This window comes from Erpetoichthys calabaricus, chromosome 10 (assembly GCF_900747795.2).
Source record: "Erpetoichthys calabaricus chromosome 10, fErpCal1.3, whole genome shotgun sequence".
Lineage (NCBI taxonomy): Eukaryota > Metazoa > Chordata > Cladistia > Polypteriformes > Polypteridae > Erpetoichthys > Erpetoichthys calabaricus.
This window is the reverse complement of record NC_041403.2, coordinates 157,577,184-157,592,375: the sequence shown is the minus strand read 5'-3', so window position 1 is coordinate 157,592,375 and position 15,192 is coordinate 157,577,184. Positions and strand designations below refer to the sequence as shown.

At 39.3% G+C, this 15,192-nt stretch overlaps 1 protein-coding gene across 1 annotated transcript in view; it reads right to left on the bottom strand.

Moving 5' to 3' along the window:
- Positions 1 to 468: 468 nt before the first annotated feature.
- abl2 (c-abl oncogene 2, non-receptor tyrosine kinase) overlaps positions 469 to 15,192 on the bottom strand; it is a 75,672-nt gene continuing 60,948 nt past the window's right edge. Inside the window, exons 9-11 of the mRNA XM_028812192.2 lie at positions 14,703 to 14,792; positions 12,891 to 13,061; positions 469 to 5,292 (exon numbers count right to left, since the gene is read on the bottom strand). Of these exons, the coding sequence (XP_028668025.2) occupies positions 3,578 to 5,292; positions 12,891 to 13,061; positions 14,703 to 14,792 (1,976 nt within the window). The 3' untranslated portion in view covers positions 469 to 3,577. The remainder of the gene's footprint in view (positions 5,293 to 12,890; positions 13,062 to 14,702; positions 14,793 to 15,192) is intronic.

Here is a 15,192-nt window from a genome sequence, read left to right as displayed (position 1 = left end):
ACATTACTTAACACATGTTACTTTTAATGCGAGATTGTGCTGCCGAGCTTCAGCTCATCAACACAAATTTAGCAATTCCTAAAATCTTGAGACAGATTACTTCAACCTGTGGGAGGAATAATGTGATCTTCCAAGCATTTACTTCAAGATATTTACGGTGTCATGTAAACACTTCTACTTGTGGCTGCTAAAAGCGTGTGACGGCGAACAGAGTCCGTAAGACGCAGACTATAAAATCCTAAGTCAAGGGTTTACATGACCAAGCAACCTTGTTACTTGTGAAGAAATCTGTGTGTGTTAAACCAGCTTCTCTAACCGGAATATGGATTTACATGGCATTTTAGAAAACAGGGTTCTGTGAATAACCGGTTAATAAAGTGCATGTAAACGCACCAACTGTGACTTGGAACTTTTCTGACAAACAAAACTTGTGCAGTTTAACAAATAAAATGGCATTTTATTAAAAAAAAAAAAAACATAAAACAAAATAAAATAAAAGTTTAAAAATGTTACTTGTAGCCAGTAACAGACAGGACCCTGGTTGCATTCTATTTACATCAAGTTTAACACTGATAAAGAAACTTTTTCACAGTAATACAATATACAATGTGAGATTTAAATTAGAAACACAAAAACATATTTTACAATAATAAAAAGCAAAGGAAAAATACTGCTAGTGTTAATAATAGTGTATATGTTAACATTTCTCAATCATTGAAATCCCTGTTAAAATTCACATACTTACAATTAAGTATTTACTTTCATTGCACTAGATGAACTGAAGAAAAAGTGGCCTTTGGTATAAAAATGTTAACCATTTCTTCAGCTACGTTACAAAATGTGTAAGCAAAAGTACAACAAAACAATGGTCAGACACAATGGGTTATTCCTGCTCAACAAAGAGCTACAGAAGTGTTAGTGTTGCATGGCTGTTTAACATGTCCTAAAAAGGGCCCAAGAGTCAGATTTAATATTATATGGCCTTGATGAAAGGGACAGAGTTTTGGTTCATTATAAATAAAGGCACACTCAGCTTTTAAATTAGATTTAATAAAACCGATGGGCAATTAAAAGGAAAAAACAGCAAGCAACCATCTACTCATTTTCTGCTTTTTCTCAAATAATCACACAGCTGGATTGCACATTTTCTTCTTCTCTTGGGGTAAGGTTTCCTTAGTCAATATTTAGTGCAAAGGTGTCCAAAAGTGTGCATTTCTTAATTATTATGTAGTACTAGTGATTATGAGCTCAAAAGGGTGAGGCTGAATAATTAATTATCTACTCTATTGATCTTTCTTAAAGTAGCTAAGTAGGGACTCTTAACAAAGACTTTATCCATCTAATATTTTTGGACACAGTAGTGCAACAGTACTATCAGCGCACACACACCAGGTTTTGAATGCCTCAAGTGGTTGATCTGGTACATCAAGTGATTTAAATAAATAAGTGGCTTTAAAGCACTACAAGAAGGATATCATTAAAATGTTCAGATTTAACTTGTGAACCCAAATGGTAAAATATGGGTTCAGAAATGTATGCATTAAAAATGAAATCTCTCAATGTCTCCCGTTATCCTTCAGGCGTTAGACAGCTATCTTCTGACAGTTAACAAATGCTTAATGCTACTTTGATTTTTTTTTTGTTTGTTTTGCTTTACACGTACATTAAACCACCAATATGAACAGTATTAGAAAATAATTCACATCACAAAATTTGTGATTAAAGATTATTTTTAGTGCAAGGTTACATTTAAAATACCACTACATCGATTATAGATTCTGTGCCTAATCTTTTCAACATTTGCCTGCAATATATAGCTTGCGATAAAACACTAAAAACCCTGAGAACGGCTGAAACCTGACCTCAGTGTTCAGTAAGCTCAAGTTTCTAACCTGTGAAAGACGTAACTCAAAATGGACACTGCAGTGGCATTAATTTCATGCTCCCCATATTGGACACTATACTTTTACATGTAAGGGTTACAACTTTATCTGGCATGCACTGTGTAATATCAAATAAATAAATAAGGTAATTCAGATATAGCTGATGTTTGAAAGGTGATCATATAGTGATGTATGGATGGAAAACCTTCTAAAAGGAAACTATGTTGACATTGCAATTTGGAGAATGAGAATTATGTGAATGTGAGACATGCCTGGGTAAATACTAAATAATATATAAGGCTGAACCTAATATATGTGATATTTAAAATTGAAATTTGTGTTTTTTCTTCTTAAATCAAGACATTCTGAACAGATAAATGAGATGGATTAGGTTATAAATGATGTACATGTGTATATTTTATATATATATATATATATATATATATATATATATATATATATATATATATATATATCTTAACAGACTGCAAAACCTTTAAAGTATTTAATCAGTAGTGAAAAATGAAATTCAAAACTTTTTATGCTGTAAATTTTGCTCAGATCAGCATAATCATTCCTCTATTTCACATTGTCAAACATTCGCTGAACAATAATCTTATTTGCAGTACATTGAGCAGAACAAAAAGTAGTAGTAACTGGGCAAGAACCCAGCCGTAGAAAACTAAAACCTCAGATGGCACTGAAGTTTAAAGGTTAAAAAATAAGCGTAGACTCAATAAATGGAACAATGTAAGTTTTGTAAAACATGGCTGCTGGTCAACTGAAGTAGCAAATAACAAATGTGACCCCAATGTATAAATTTGGCAAAAGATGTATGTTCTATTTAAAGTCTTCTTAAAGCCATGTTTCACAAGCATAAATAGTGGAGGGACAGGTTAAAAACAAATTGTTAATCACTGGTTGGGGTGAAAAAAATTAAAAGATTGTAACAAGGTGCTTTCTTTAATTAAAAGTATGTGCCATGTACTTATGATGGTATTTTCTTTAATTAAAAGTTTTGTTTGTTAACTGCAGCTGTTTTTTGCACTCAATTAAATGGGTACACTTTTTATTTTGACTTGTAGTTTACGGTCAACACCGTTTTTGTTAAGCCTGGAGTACATATGTAATCAGAAAGGTTCCACCAACATGAAATAAGTGCATTAGGGCTAAACAGATAAAGGTCTCAGTTTCAAATAAAAAAAATGCTCATTTAACTCAAATAATGTGCTATGGTAAGATTTTTGATTCAAATAAACTGTACCTCCAGAATGTTAGAAGAAAAACGTGACAACTGTTTACATTTTCCCATGTTTTTCCTAAAACAGCCCATCTGACTATATACAAATTGACAGTTTAAATGCCAAGCCTCACCAAGGAGTTAATCTACACTAAAACTATGATATGGTGAAGCAAACATTTTCTGCTATTTTTACTATTGTGAATAAGTAGGGAAGAGCGAGTTAAAATGATCCATGTCTTAAAATGCCCAGTTTGACTCAGGATAAATCTCTAATTATCAACAGTGCTTAATGCTGACAAGGCAATGCTGTAAACAATGTGATAAAATTGCAATTTCTGAGGTACTTCAAAATATTCACCCTTAGCAAGTTACTCCACACTTGCCCTAATTTAAATCGCTTATCCCAATTTCCTTTTCCTAACAGTTCAAGTCAGATGAGAAGAAAAGGTGGCTACCTCTGAACCACATCACTAATCTCCTTAATGCAGGACAGTAAGTTATTAAGAGTCGGAGTAGCAGCAGAACCACTGCTGCCAACAGCTGAGGAAGCCCGCAGCTCTTGAAGACTCTGTTCCAGTTTTCCTACGGCCTCCCGGAAGGCAAATTTGTTACGGGTTTGTGGAATGCAATCCACATAGCATGAGCAATAATCAAGGAGCTGATGGCCAGCATCAAATATATGACTAGTAAAAGTAGGCTCAGGATTGGTACTGATAACACTGGCCAGGGACTCTGCACACTCAAGAAGGGCCTTTTTACTGATCTTGTCCACTGTAACTTTTTCCACTTGTTGAGTTTTTCTTAGAGCAATTTTCGCGGCACCATTTGCCATTTTAGTGGGTGTGGTGCAGACAGGTGGACCAGAGGAAGATAATGATGGAGGCACTTGAGGTGGTGGCACAGATGGTCTCCCACTTGCTATCTTTCCAGATTTCTTGATTCCTTCACCATTCACTTCCAGCTCCCGAATACCCAGTGGATCTTCTGAGCTATCTGTAGTGCATACACTAGAAGAGGACGATGATGACAATGGAGGCTGCAATAATCTAAGTGTTGGTGGAGGAGGTGGAGCACACTTTGGCTTTACTAGCCTAGGCCTGTCCTTGTCTCCCTGATGTTCTGAAAGGAGCTTAAACCTATTGCCCTGAGAGTCAATACCAATGAGATGCACGTTGGCTGGAGCATGCTTCATAGTGGGAGAAATTAGGACAGGGACTTTGTGGTTATGGGACACTGGGGAGAAAACGCTGCTCACCTTGGATGGAGAAGACCAGCACTGCTTGTCCTGATCATCTTCCTTAATGTTCTCTTTTACCTTAGTGTTACCTGAAGAATCACAATCTAATTCTCCTTCTACATCCGATGGCCTTATGAGACTGCTGTTTCCAACAACCCTAGGCACTATCTTAGCTTTCGGTCTCTCTCTTATTTGAGCAGTGCCTTCGTCTGATCTTTTAACTGTAGCGTCTATTAGTTTTCCAGACCCTTCCTCAGGTTGAGAGGCAGTAGATGAAGTTCTTTCAAGGTGGACCTTAGAGCGGTGAGAGTTTCTGGGGAGGGTTAGTGCCATCCTTTCTAGATCTGGAAGACCTGATGACATTGAGGATGTGGAATTGGATCTGGGAAAAGGCTTGTTCAATTTGCTGGTTTCCACTTCATCCTCTGTTCCTGTTGGTTTCCCAGGTTTCAACCCCAAGGTCTTTTTGATTAGGCGAGGAGTAAAGAAGCCAGCAATACCAGCCCAACCACTGCCTCCAAGGGGTACACCAGTAGATGAAGCAGTATCAAGATGAGTTGAGGAGTTCTGGCTAAATGCTGCTCCACAGCAACGTGGTTGAACATGGTTGCTTTCCCCATGGGAAGGAGAAAAGTTTACTCCATCGATTTGAGTGGAGGAAGTGGTGAATGTATTGAAATTGGCTGTAGGTTCATACTTCTTATGTGGTTGGTTTTCCATTTCTCTGAATGAGCTGCTCCTTTTAGGTGGCATAGGAATACTTTGTTGCTGCTGTGGTTTCTTCTTCATGAAAGAGCTAAAGAAGCCTGCTTTGCGGTCACGTGTGAAAGTGGTTTCCTTTGACTCCTTCAGGGTACTGCTTGGAGATTTATCCCTCTGCTTGCGTGGCACAGATGGAGAGCCTTCACTGCTACCACCAGCAGCAAACTCTGAAAAAAAATTTAAAAAAGTAATTTATAACAGAAGAAAAATCTATTTAAAACTTTTTTATGAACAACACACACATTGTTAATCAAAATCAACATTGTTCATTTCTTGAGCAGTTAATGTGCATATGCCTGTAGTTTCCAACATATAAAAAATAGATACAATGAAGAAAAAAAAACAGCTTTCTTGAAATATTCTATAAAACAATGTGCATTTTATACACTGCACTCTGGATTTACATACGATACTATCATTTAAAATAAGGGACTATCAAATAATTTTCAGAACATTCTAAATGACAATTTCAGACTTGAAATGATTTGCTATTAATTCAAATGTATTGGAAGCATATTGGCATAATACTTTTAAATAGTTTATTAATGAAGGAAATTGGAAGATTTTATACACAATTATCTAAGTGGCTAATTGTCTGTAGATTTAATGAGATAAAGAATGTGCATATTCATGCACTACCTTTTGAATCTGTTTGTACATTTGAGAAAGAGAAATATTATGAAAACCAGATATCATTTAGTTTTGATTACTCAGAGTTTCAAGTCTCACTTTCATGTAATGTCTGCTTCAGTTACACTTTTGTGTTTATAACTAGAAATGAAAAAAAAAATTTAGATGGAAATTGAAATTTCCTTTATTTAGTATTTCCCATTGTCAAGCTAGTCCCATTCCCAAAGACTGACTGACAGCTTGAAATAAAACAAGCATATCAGTGTAGTGGACAGTGCTACAAGACTGCTTGGAGTACCCATGTTCTTTCGATAATGGAGGAGCATAAATGAAGCACACTGCAGCTGACATTTTCCAGGAGAAACCACTTGTTTATCAATGCAAACGTAAGTAGGTAACTGCTGGGTGCTGTTGCATTGCTGTAGTGTGCTAAAATGGGAATGTAAATGGAGAAAATGACTAATATTAATAAACTTAAGGTTCATTTAACCAGTTTCTTCATTTTCATTTCCTTTTGCTTATAGCAGTGGTCATTCCTTTATGTTTCAGGAGAAATGAAGTCAAAAGGAGATGATAAATTTTAGTCTGAAGGACCCACCAAATAAAGAAAAAGCAATCTTTCACCACTTCCTTGAGATGAATTCAGGAATAGGAACACAGTTATCATGCACAGGACGGTTTAGAGAATACTATATATAACTTAATGCAAATATGTTATAGTTAGGGAATATTAAAGAAAGTCACAATGCAGTCAAAAGCAACTAGATATAGTGTTTGGGGGGAAAAAAATCTGACTGATACAGTTTTACGTCACGGGGTCAATGCTCATTCTTGCAGCATCAATCCTTAGCAAGAGAAACTCACACATACAGTATAAGGTTCTATTTAGAATCTAAAATGAACACGGAAGATGGAAGTAAAACATGAGTCCCAGCAAGATTATTATACAAAGGGCAAATGTGCAAACTATATACAAAGTTCAAGCAGTCATGAGTTGAGGCAACTATACTAACCATTGTGCTGCTCAAGAAAAAAAAAATGCTGTTTACAATTAATTTGTTAGAAAGCTCAATGCTTCTTAAGTTTGATTAATCACTGCTTAAACTGTCAAGTTTTACCACACTTTTTTCAACATGTAAGCTTACTCAAGTCAAAGTACAACTTAAGATGATAGCAGTACTTAAAGATGAGATAAAAGACTACCAAGACTACTATTAATATATCACCTTACATGCTGGAGATGGAGAGCACTGCTGCTTCACTGAGTCTGGGAAATCTGCAGGCATGGTTCAGAAGTTCTATGCTGTGGTGGTGTCTATATTTGAATATTCAAAATCTTGTAATAAAGTACTTTACACTACAATAAAAACAGCCCTGTGATTATCGAACCAAAAATCTATTCAGATACAACTTGTGCATTTTAGATTAACTGGAGATTCTAAATTAGCCTGGAGAAAGTGTGGGCTCAATAATGGACTGCAGTGCCCTGCACTGAATGCTTCCAGGATATACTCTAGCCCCTTGTGACCTTCAAGTATATTACATGGGTTTGATTATACACATATATATTTTAAAATAATAAGGCCCTATTACTATAGGACTAATTATAAATTAAGGAATTCTTTTCTTTTCAAAATGTTTGATCCACACTTCTGCATTTTTTTCCTATCCATACAACAAAGTCAGGTACAAAAAAAGATGAACTCCAATGGAAATAAAAATTCTGGTTATAATCTGTGCTAAAGTTCTACCTCTTTTTATTAAAATAACAGTGGAACAGATAGGAGTTTTTTGGTATGACTTCGTCCCAATCATATACAGTATACAGAGGCATGCACAAGTTAGGGCACCCTTGCTTAAAATGTCTGTTACTGCGAAGAGTTAAGTGAGCAGAAGATGAGCTGATCACCAAAAGGCGTAAAGTTAAAAGATGGCACATTTCTTCGTTTTTATCATTCACAGGTACAAAATGCCAAAACAATGAAAAGGGCATGGAGCAAAAGCTGGGGCACCTGACATAGTCATTACTTAGTAACACCCCCTTTGGCATGCATCACAGCTTGTAAATGCTTTTTGTAGCCAGCTAAGAGTCTTTCAGACATTACTGGGGGTATTTTCACCCATTTGTCCTTGCAAAAGGTTTCTAATTCTGCAAGATTATTGGGCTGTCCTGCATGCACTGCTCTTCTGATATCTATCTACAGATTTTAAATGATGTTTAGGTCGGGGAACTCCCTTCTTGGATCGAGGCCTTGCCGTGGCAGAAGGGCTTGCGCGGTCTAGTGATCCTCAGAGCTATGTTGTCGGAAGCTCCTGGTAGGGCTTCCCAAGGCAAACAGGTCTGAGGTGAAGATCCAGACTAACTCTATCCTGAGACCCCACATGGATTCAAATCAAAGACTGGCGTTTCCCTTGACGGGGAAAAGGTACCTGGGGCCCCACCCTGGAGCTAGGGACCTTTGACCACAGGGCCCAGCCGGGCTCAGCCCTAAGGAGCAACGTGGTTCCGACCCTCGGTTACCAAAACTGGCTCTAGGGACATGAAATTTTACCTCTCTGGTGGGGAAGGAGCCTGAACTGGTGCAAGAGGTTGAGAGGTACCGGCTAGATATAGTCGGGCTCGCCTCTATGCATGGTATGGGCTTTGGAACCATTCCTCTTGAGAGAGGCTGGACTTTGTTCCACTCTGGAGTTGCTGTGGGTGAAAGGCGTCTGGCAGGAGTGGGTTTGCTTCTGGCCCCCCGGCTCGAGGAGTGCACATTGGTGTTCTCCCCGTTGGACGAGAGGGTTGCTTCCCTGCGCTTTCGAGTTGGGGGAAGGACTCTGACTGTTGTGTGCGGTTTTGCGCTGAACGGCAGTTCAGAGTACCCAGCCGGTCAGAAAGATCTTTAACTGCCACCTCCGGCAGAACTTCAATCTCATTCCGAGGGAGGCGAAGGACATTGAGTCTGAATGGGCCATGTTCCGAGGCTCCATTGTCGAAGCAGCAGAACGGAGCTGTGGCTGCAAGGTTGTTGGTGCCTCTTGTGGAGGCCATCAAGTTGAAGAAAGAGTCCTATCGGGTCTGGATGACCAGTGGGACTCCAGAGGCAGCTGAGGGGTACCAACGGGCCAAGCGTGTGGCGGCATTGGCTGTTGCAGAGGCAAAAACTCGGGCATGGGAGGAGTTTGGGGAAGCCATGGAAAACGACTTTCGGCCGGCACCAAGAAGATTCTGGCAAACCGTCAAGAGCCTCAGGAGGGGAAAGCAGTGCTCCACCAACACTGTGCACAGTAGAGATAGGGCCCTGCTGACTTCAATTGTAGACGTTATTGACCGGTGGAAGGAATACTTCGAGGATCTTCTCAATCCCACCAGCATGTCTTCCTTAGAGGAAGCAGAACTGGAGGACTCCGAGGATGGGGGGTTCCTGTCCATATCAGGGGCTGAGGTCACCAAGGTAGTTAAAAAAGCTCCGAGGTGGCGGGGCCCCTGGGGTGGACGAGGTTCACCCTGGGTTCCTCAAGGCTCTGGATGTTGTGGGGCTGTCCTGGTTGACACGTCTCTTGCAGGAGGACATCGGGGGCAATGCCTCTGGATTGGCAAACCGGGGTGGTGGTCCCCCTTTTTAAGATGGGTGACTGGAGGATGTGCTCCAACTATAGGGGGATCACACTCCTCAGCCTCCCTGGTAAGGTCTATGCAGGGGTGCTGGAGAAGAGAGTTTGGTTGATAGTCGAATCTCTGGTTCAAGAGGAACAATGTGGATTCTGTCCCGGCTGTGGAACATTGGACCAGCTCTACACCCTGGGCAGGATCCTGGAGGGGGCATGGGAGTTTGCCCAACCAGTCCACATGTGTTTTATGGATTTGGAGAAGGCATTCGACCGTGTCCCTCGAAGCATCCTGTGGGGTGTGCTCCAAGAGTATGGGGTACAAGGCTCATTGATTCGAGCCATTCAGTCCCTGTACAGGAGGAGCAGGAGCTTGGTCCGCATTGCCGATAATAAGTCAAACTCATTTCCTGTTGAGGTTGGACTCTGCCAGGGCTGCCCTTTGTTACAAATTCTGTTTTATGAACAGAATTTCTAGGCGTAGCCAAGGAGAGGAGGGGGTCTGGTTCAGTTACCTCAGAATCTTGTCTCTGCTATTTGCGGATGATGTGATTCTGTTGGCTTCAACGGACAGTGACCTCCAGCTCTCACTGGAGCAGTTCGCAGCCGAGTGTGAAGCGGCGGGGATTAGAGTCAGCACCTGTAAATCCGAGGCCATGGTTCTCTGCCAGAAAAGGGTGGAATGTTCTCTCCGGGTCGGAACACATTACTGCCTCAAGTGGAGGAGTTCAAGTATCTTGGGGTCTTGTTCACGAGTGAGGGAAGAATGGAGTGGGAGGTTGACACATGGTGGTGAAGAGAGAGCTGAACCAAATGGCAAAGCTGTCGATTTGCCAGTCGATCTACGTTCCTACCCTCAACTATGGCCACGAGCTTTGGGTAGTGAGCAAAAGAGCAAGACAGCTGATACAAGCGGCCGAAATGAGTTTTCTCCGCAGAGATAGGGTGAGGAGATCAGTTATCCGGGAGAGACGCGGAGTAGAGTTGCTGCTCCTCCGCATTGAGTGGAGTCAGTTGAGGTGGTTCGGGCATGTGGTCAGGATGCCTCCCTAGGGGGGTGTTCCGGGCATGTCCCACTGGGAGAAGGCCACGAGGCAGACCCAGGTACATGCTGGAGGGATTATATCTCCCAGCTAGCCTGTGAACGCCTTGGGGTCTCCCCATAGGAGCTGGACGAGTTGGCTGGGGAGAGGGAGGTCTGGGCTTCCCTGCTTAGGCTACTGCCCCTGCGACCCAACTTCAGATAAGCGGTGGATAATGGATGGATGGATGAAGGTCGGGGAACTGTGAAGGCCATGAACCTCTATCTGCTTGAACCTCTTGAGATATTCTGTTGTAGACTTTGATGTGTGTTTTAGATCATTATCTTGTTTTAGGACCCAACCTCTTTTTAATTTCAACTTTTTTATGGATGGTGTGATGTTTGCTTCCAGAATATGCTGGTATTTATTTGAACCCATTCCTGCCACTATCAATGACATGTTCCCTGTACCACTGGCTGCAACACAAGCCCAAAGCCTGCTCAATCCACCCCCATGTATAATGCTTGGAGACATTCTTTTCCTGGAATTCGGCAGCCTTTTTCTTCAAACATACCTTTGCATATTGTGGCTAAAAAGTTCTATTTTGACTTCATCAGTCCATTGGACTTGTTTTCAAAATGCATCAGGCTTGTTTAGATGTTCATTTGAAAACTTCAGGCACTGAATTTTGAGGCTGAGATGCAGGACAGTGTATCACCACTCCAGAACCAGCAAAATCTTCCTGAAGGTCTTTTGCAGTCATATGGGGGTTTTCATTTGCCTTTCTTGCAATCCAAAGAGCAGTTCTTTCAGAAAGTCTTCTTGGTCTTCCAGACCTTAACTTGACCTCCACTGTTCCTGTTAACTGCCATTCCTTAATAATATTATGAACTATGGAAACAGCTACCTGAAAACGCTTTGCTATCTTCTTGCAGCCTTCTCCTGCTTTGTGAGTATTAACTATTCTATTTTTCAGAGTGCTAGGCAGCTACTTAGAAGTGCCCATGGCTGCTGATTGTTGGGACAAGGATTGAGGAGTCCAAGAATTTATACAGCTTTGCAATTTGCATCGCCTGGGGTTTCCTAATGATGACTGTGAATAAACCATAGCCCTAACAAGCTAATGAAGGTCCAAGATCTTGATAAAAGTTATCAGAGACCTCAAATATCTTGGAGTGCCCAAACTTTCCTTTCCTTTTTTCACTTTACAACTGTATAAAACAAAAAATGTGTCATCTTTAACTTTATGCCTTTTGGTGATCAGTTCATCTTCTACTCACTTAACTATTCACAGTAACAGATATTTTAAGCAAAGGGGCCCAAACATTTGCAAGCCACTGCATGTTACAAGGGTAACAATGAATGCACTCAGAAGGATCTGGAAAAAAACGACACCTTAATCACCTTTAAGCACAGGTTTGGTTTCCATAGCTAATGAAGACGTTGGTTGGATACTAACCGTTGTACTTTTTTTTTTTTTTTTACCAGGCACGGGCCCATTTCAGAGGAAAACCTATTGGCAGGTAAAGACGTGCTAGAGCAATTCCTAGGAAATCACTATAAACAGCCAACATCTACTGATAAAACATAGTGGGCTCACTGAAGCTGCTGTATCTTGCCATCAAGTTGAAAACCATAAGAAGTTGGACACAAAAATTCCTGGAATCGGTCAATAGTAGTTATCAGATATTCAGATAGTTATTATATGCCTGTAGTCTGGTTAATCAGTTTACCGAGTGGCATTGTGCTGAGTTGATCAAATTTGGATTTCAGGGGTTTATTCTATATTTATGCACACGACTTGGGTGATTTGTTTTTCTCCATGACATCATGACAGATTTTCAAGACACACTGTTTGACATTGATGGACATATTCTAACAGTTTGTTCCCTATGCACAGACTGTTAAATACTGACAATTCACTAATGGACTCTACTGGAAACCATCAGAAAAAAAAAAAAAGTCTGGAGAAGTGTACACCCAAAACTGCATTTTGCACCAGAACGGCACACTTACACACACTGCGTTGCCAGTCAGAGTTTTTGACCAAAAACAATGCAGTTGTTGCTTTGCCCCCTCCCCCCCATATTTTTCCACATCTTACTCGATGAGATTTCTTTTTATCCAAAATTAAAAAGGAGACTGAAGGAAAGAAGATTTGCTATGATGTTAGAAATCCTGAAGAAACATAAGAGGCTCTAGACATGGTAACAAAGGATGAATAAAGGAAGTATTTCTAGGAATGGCAGAAGCACTGGGACAAGTGAATTGTGACAGTGACTAAAATGGAATTACTGTAAGTTTTATTATAAAGTTTTTTTGTTTTTACTTTTTTTTTTTTAATAATTCTGCAAATTTTTGGGTCCACACTCTCATGTACTGTCAAAACATGTCTACATATAAACAATAACATAACTGTGTTCATCTGTTGAGGTAAAGGCTTGCATAACTATAAAAATAGAGGGAAATCCAAAGGAGATGAGGCTGTCAAAGGATTACAAAGAACTGAAGACTAGTACCTGAGAGATTGCATTGACCTGGCTGTTCAAGTCGGGTATCCAAAGCTGCTTCAATGTTTTCCTTGTTTTCTGCATGTTTTTTTAGTGTTTTGGCCTTGGAAGGAAGGCTTGGCAGTTGTGTAGTGATGGGTACCGAGATGGAAGAAGTTTTACAAAGCTCCTCAGCAACCTCTGTGTTAAATAAAAATAAATAAAAGAATACTGTAACAAGTCTCTAAAGTAAAAACTCACAATAATTAAGAAACATACCAGGTTATTTGTCAATTTTTATTTTGTTAAGTACAGAACACTCACATGTAGGGACTGGTCTGTAGGTATAAATGTATGTAGGTATAAATTTACACAGGATGTTACAGACTTGCATTAAATATGTTTTTATTATATCCTAATAATAATAAATAATAATAACAGCAGCTCACTACTCAAAGCATTAAATGCAGAGACAACACAAGATTTGAACCTATTATCTCAAGGTACTAAGCGGTTTCTTATCCAATGCGCTGATCTGAGACAGAACAGAGTTACCACTGTGACAAGTGGTTGAAAATGGAAACGCACAAACACACACGTATGCAAACGTCTTTTACTTTGTACCGACTGATGGTTGGGCTTCAGCAGCATGTCAATTGAAGAATTTCTTTTTCTTCAGTTTTATTCTTAAATAAAAGCATACTTGTTTTGTTACACCTTTTGTGACAGTGCCGATTGGAAATTTTAGCTTAAATCATCACCCGTTCTACACTTCACGCCAACATATGTCATTACTATAACATGTTCTGTCTTTATTACTATAACACGTGAAAACATTTTCTGTTTTAGCTGTGTGTTCAGCACTTCTTGCCTCACAACATTTCCTCTGGCATTCTATATTTATACAGATCGTTGTACACACGTAACACATACGTAATGTATGTATTTCAAATCACGATATTTCATTACCTATATAATTCCTTACAAATGCATCGCCAGATAAAAGACTTCAACACAGACTTCAGCTGTGAGGATTCCAGCAGGGCGATGCCTTCATTTTACTGAATGGGGGGTGGGGGTAGTGCAGTAGCAGGCTGTGTTCTGCTAATCCACACATTTGCAAAACAAAAGCGGGCTATTAGCTTATTGGTGTATGTCAGGACGGTTTAAGAAGGCCAAGGACAACGGGGAGAAAAAACATAAGCTTCAGGGATTCTGTTAATGTATAAACATTCTGATTTTCTGAGGCAGTAGGTAGAGGACAGATATGTGTCTTATTGACAGTAGGTTACTACATTCACTTATTTGAAGATCCTACTAATTAAAGATCTTTATTATGTTGGGGAACGGGGTGCTTTTTTGAAGGTAACATATCCCATCAACATTGGATACAAGCAAGAATGAACATTATATGAGATGTGATTTTATTACATGGTACAATGGGAGAAAAACGGGGTACCCTGCATTTGTGTAGACTATAAAATAAAGTATAATGGGCTACTTAGTATACAGTTTTACCACTGTTCATCTACTTACTTTTCAAGCATTTTTAAAGTACAGCACATTTTTGTAGCTTTAATTTCTAGTCCTAACTGTGTAGGAAATAATGGAGAACAGTAGCATAATGTGCCTACGAATTACATTTTTAGAACTGTAAAGTAAGACAGACACCATACATGAGTATATTGTCTTTTGTGGTCTTACAGTGTACTGCAGATAGAAATTTTGTTTACTTTGAGAGACAACATAACTATCAAAGGTAAAATTCAGACCATAAATTGCCTTTTCACTATTGAATTATTCTTTATTGTTAACAAGGCAAAACATTTGCACTTTGGTTACCTTCAGAAATGCTGGAATCATGGAACATTGTTTCAAAAGCCTGGTGTATTTTTGCAAATGATGGTCTGTCCAGAGAACTCCACTGCCAACCTAAAATGTAAGAAATAATTAAAAAAGGAAAAAAAAGGAGAAAAGAGGAAATAAATGATAGCCAATGGAAGACAATCAATTTTTGATTCTTTCACTTTTACAGATGCACAAACACAGATTTTTAAAACTACATATAGTGGAGCAAAGACACTCCTATAAACTATATCTCTCATTTCTGATAAAGAAATGTACATTTGCCAATTACTGAAAATTCAGAATTAGCTACACTGTAAAAGATTACACTATAAACCAACCCGCTCAAAATATAAGTGTAAGAATTACAAGTCATCTTTCCTTAAAAGATTATTATATTTTATGGCCAGAAATTACTTATGTAATTTAATTTCTGTATGTTAACTACTTATGTAGTCTAATTACATTTTAAATTACATTCAGGAAT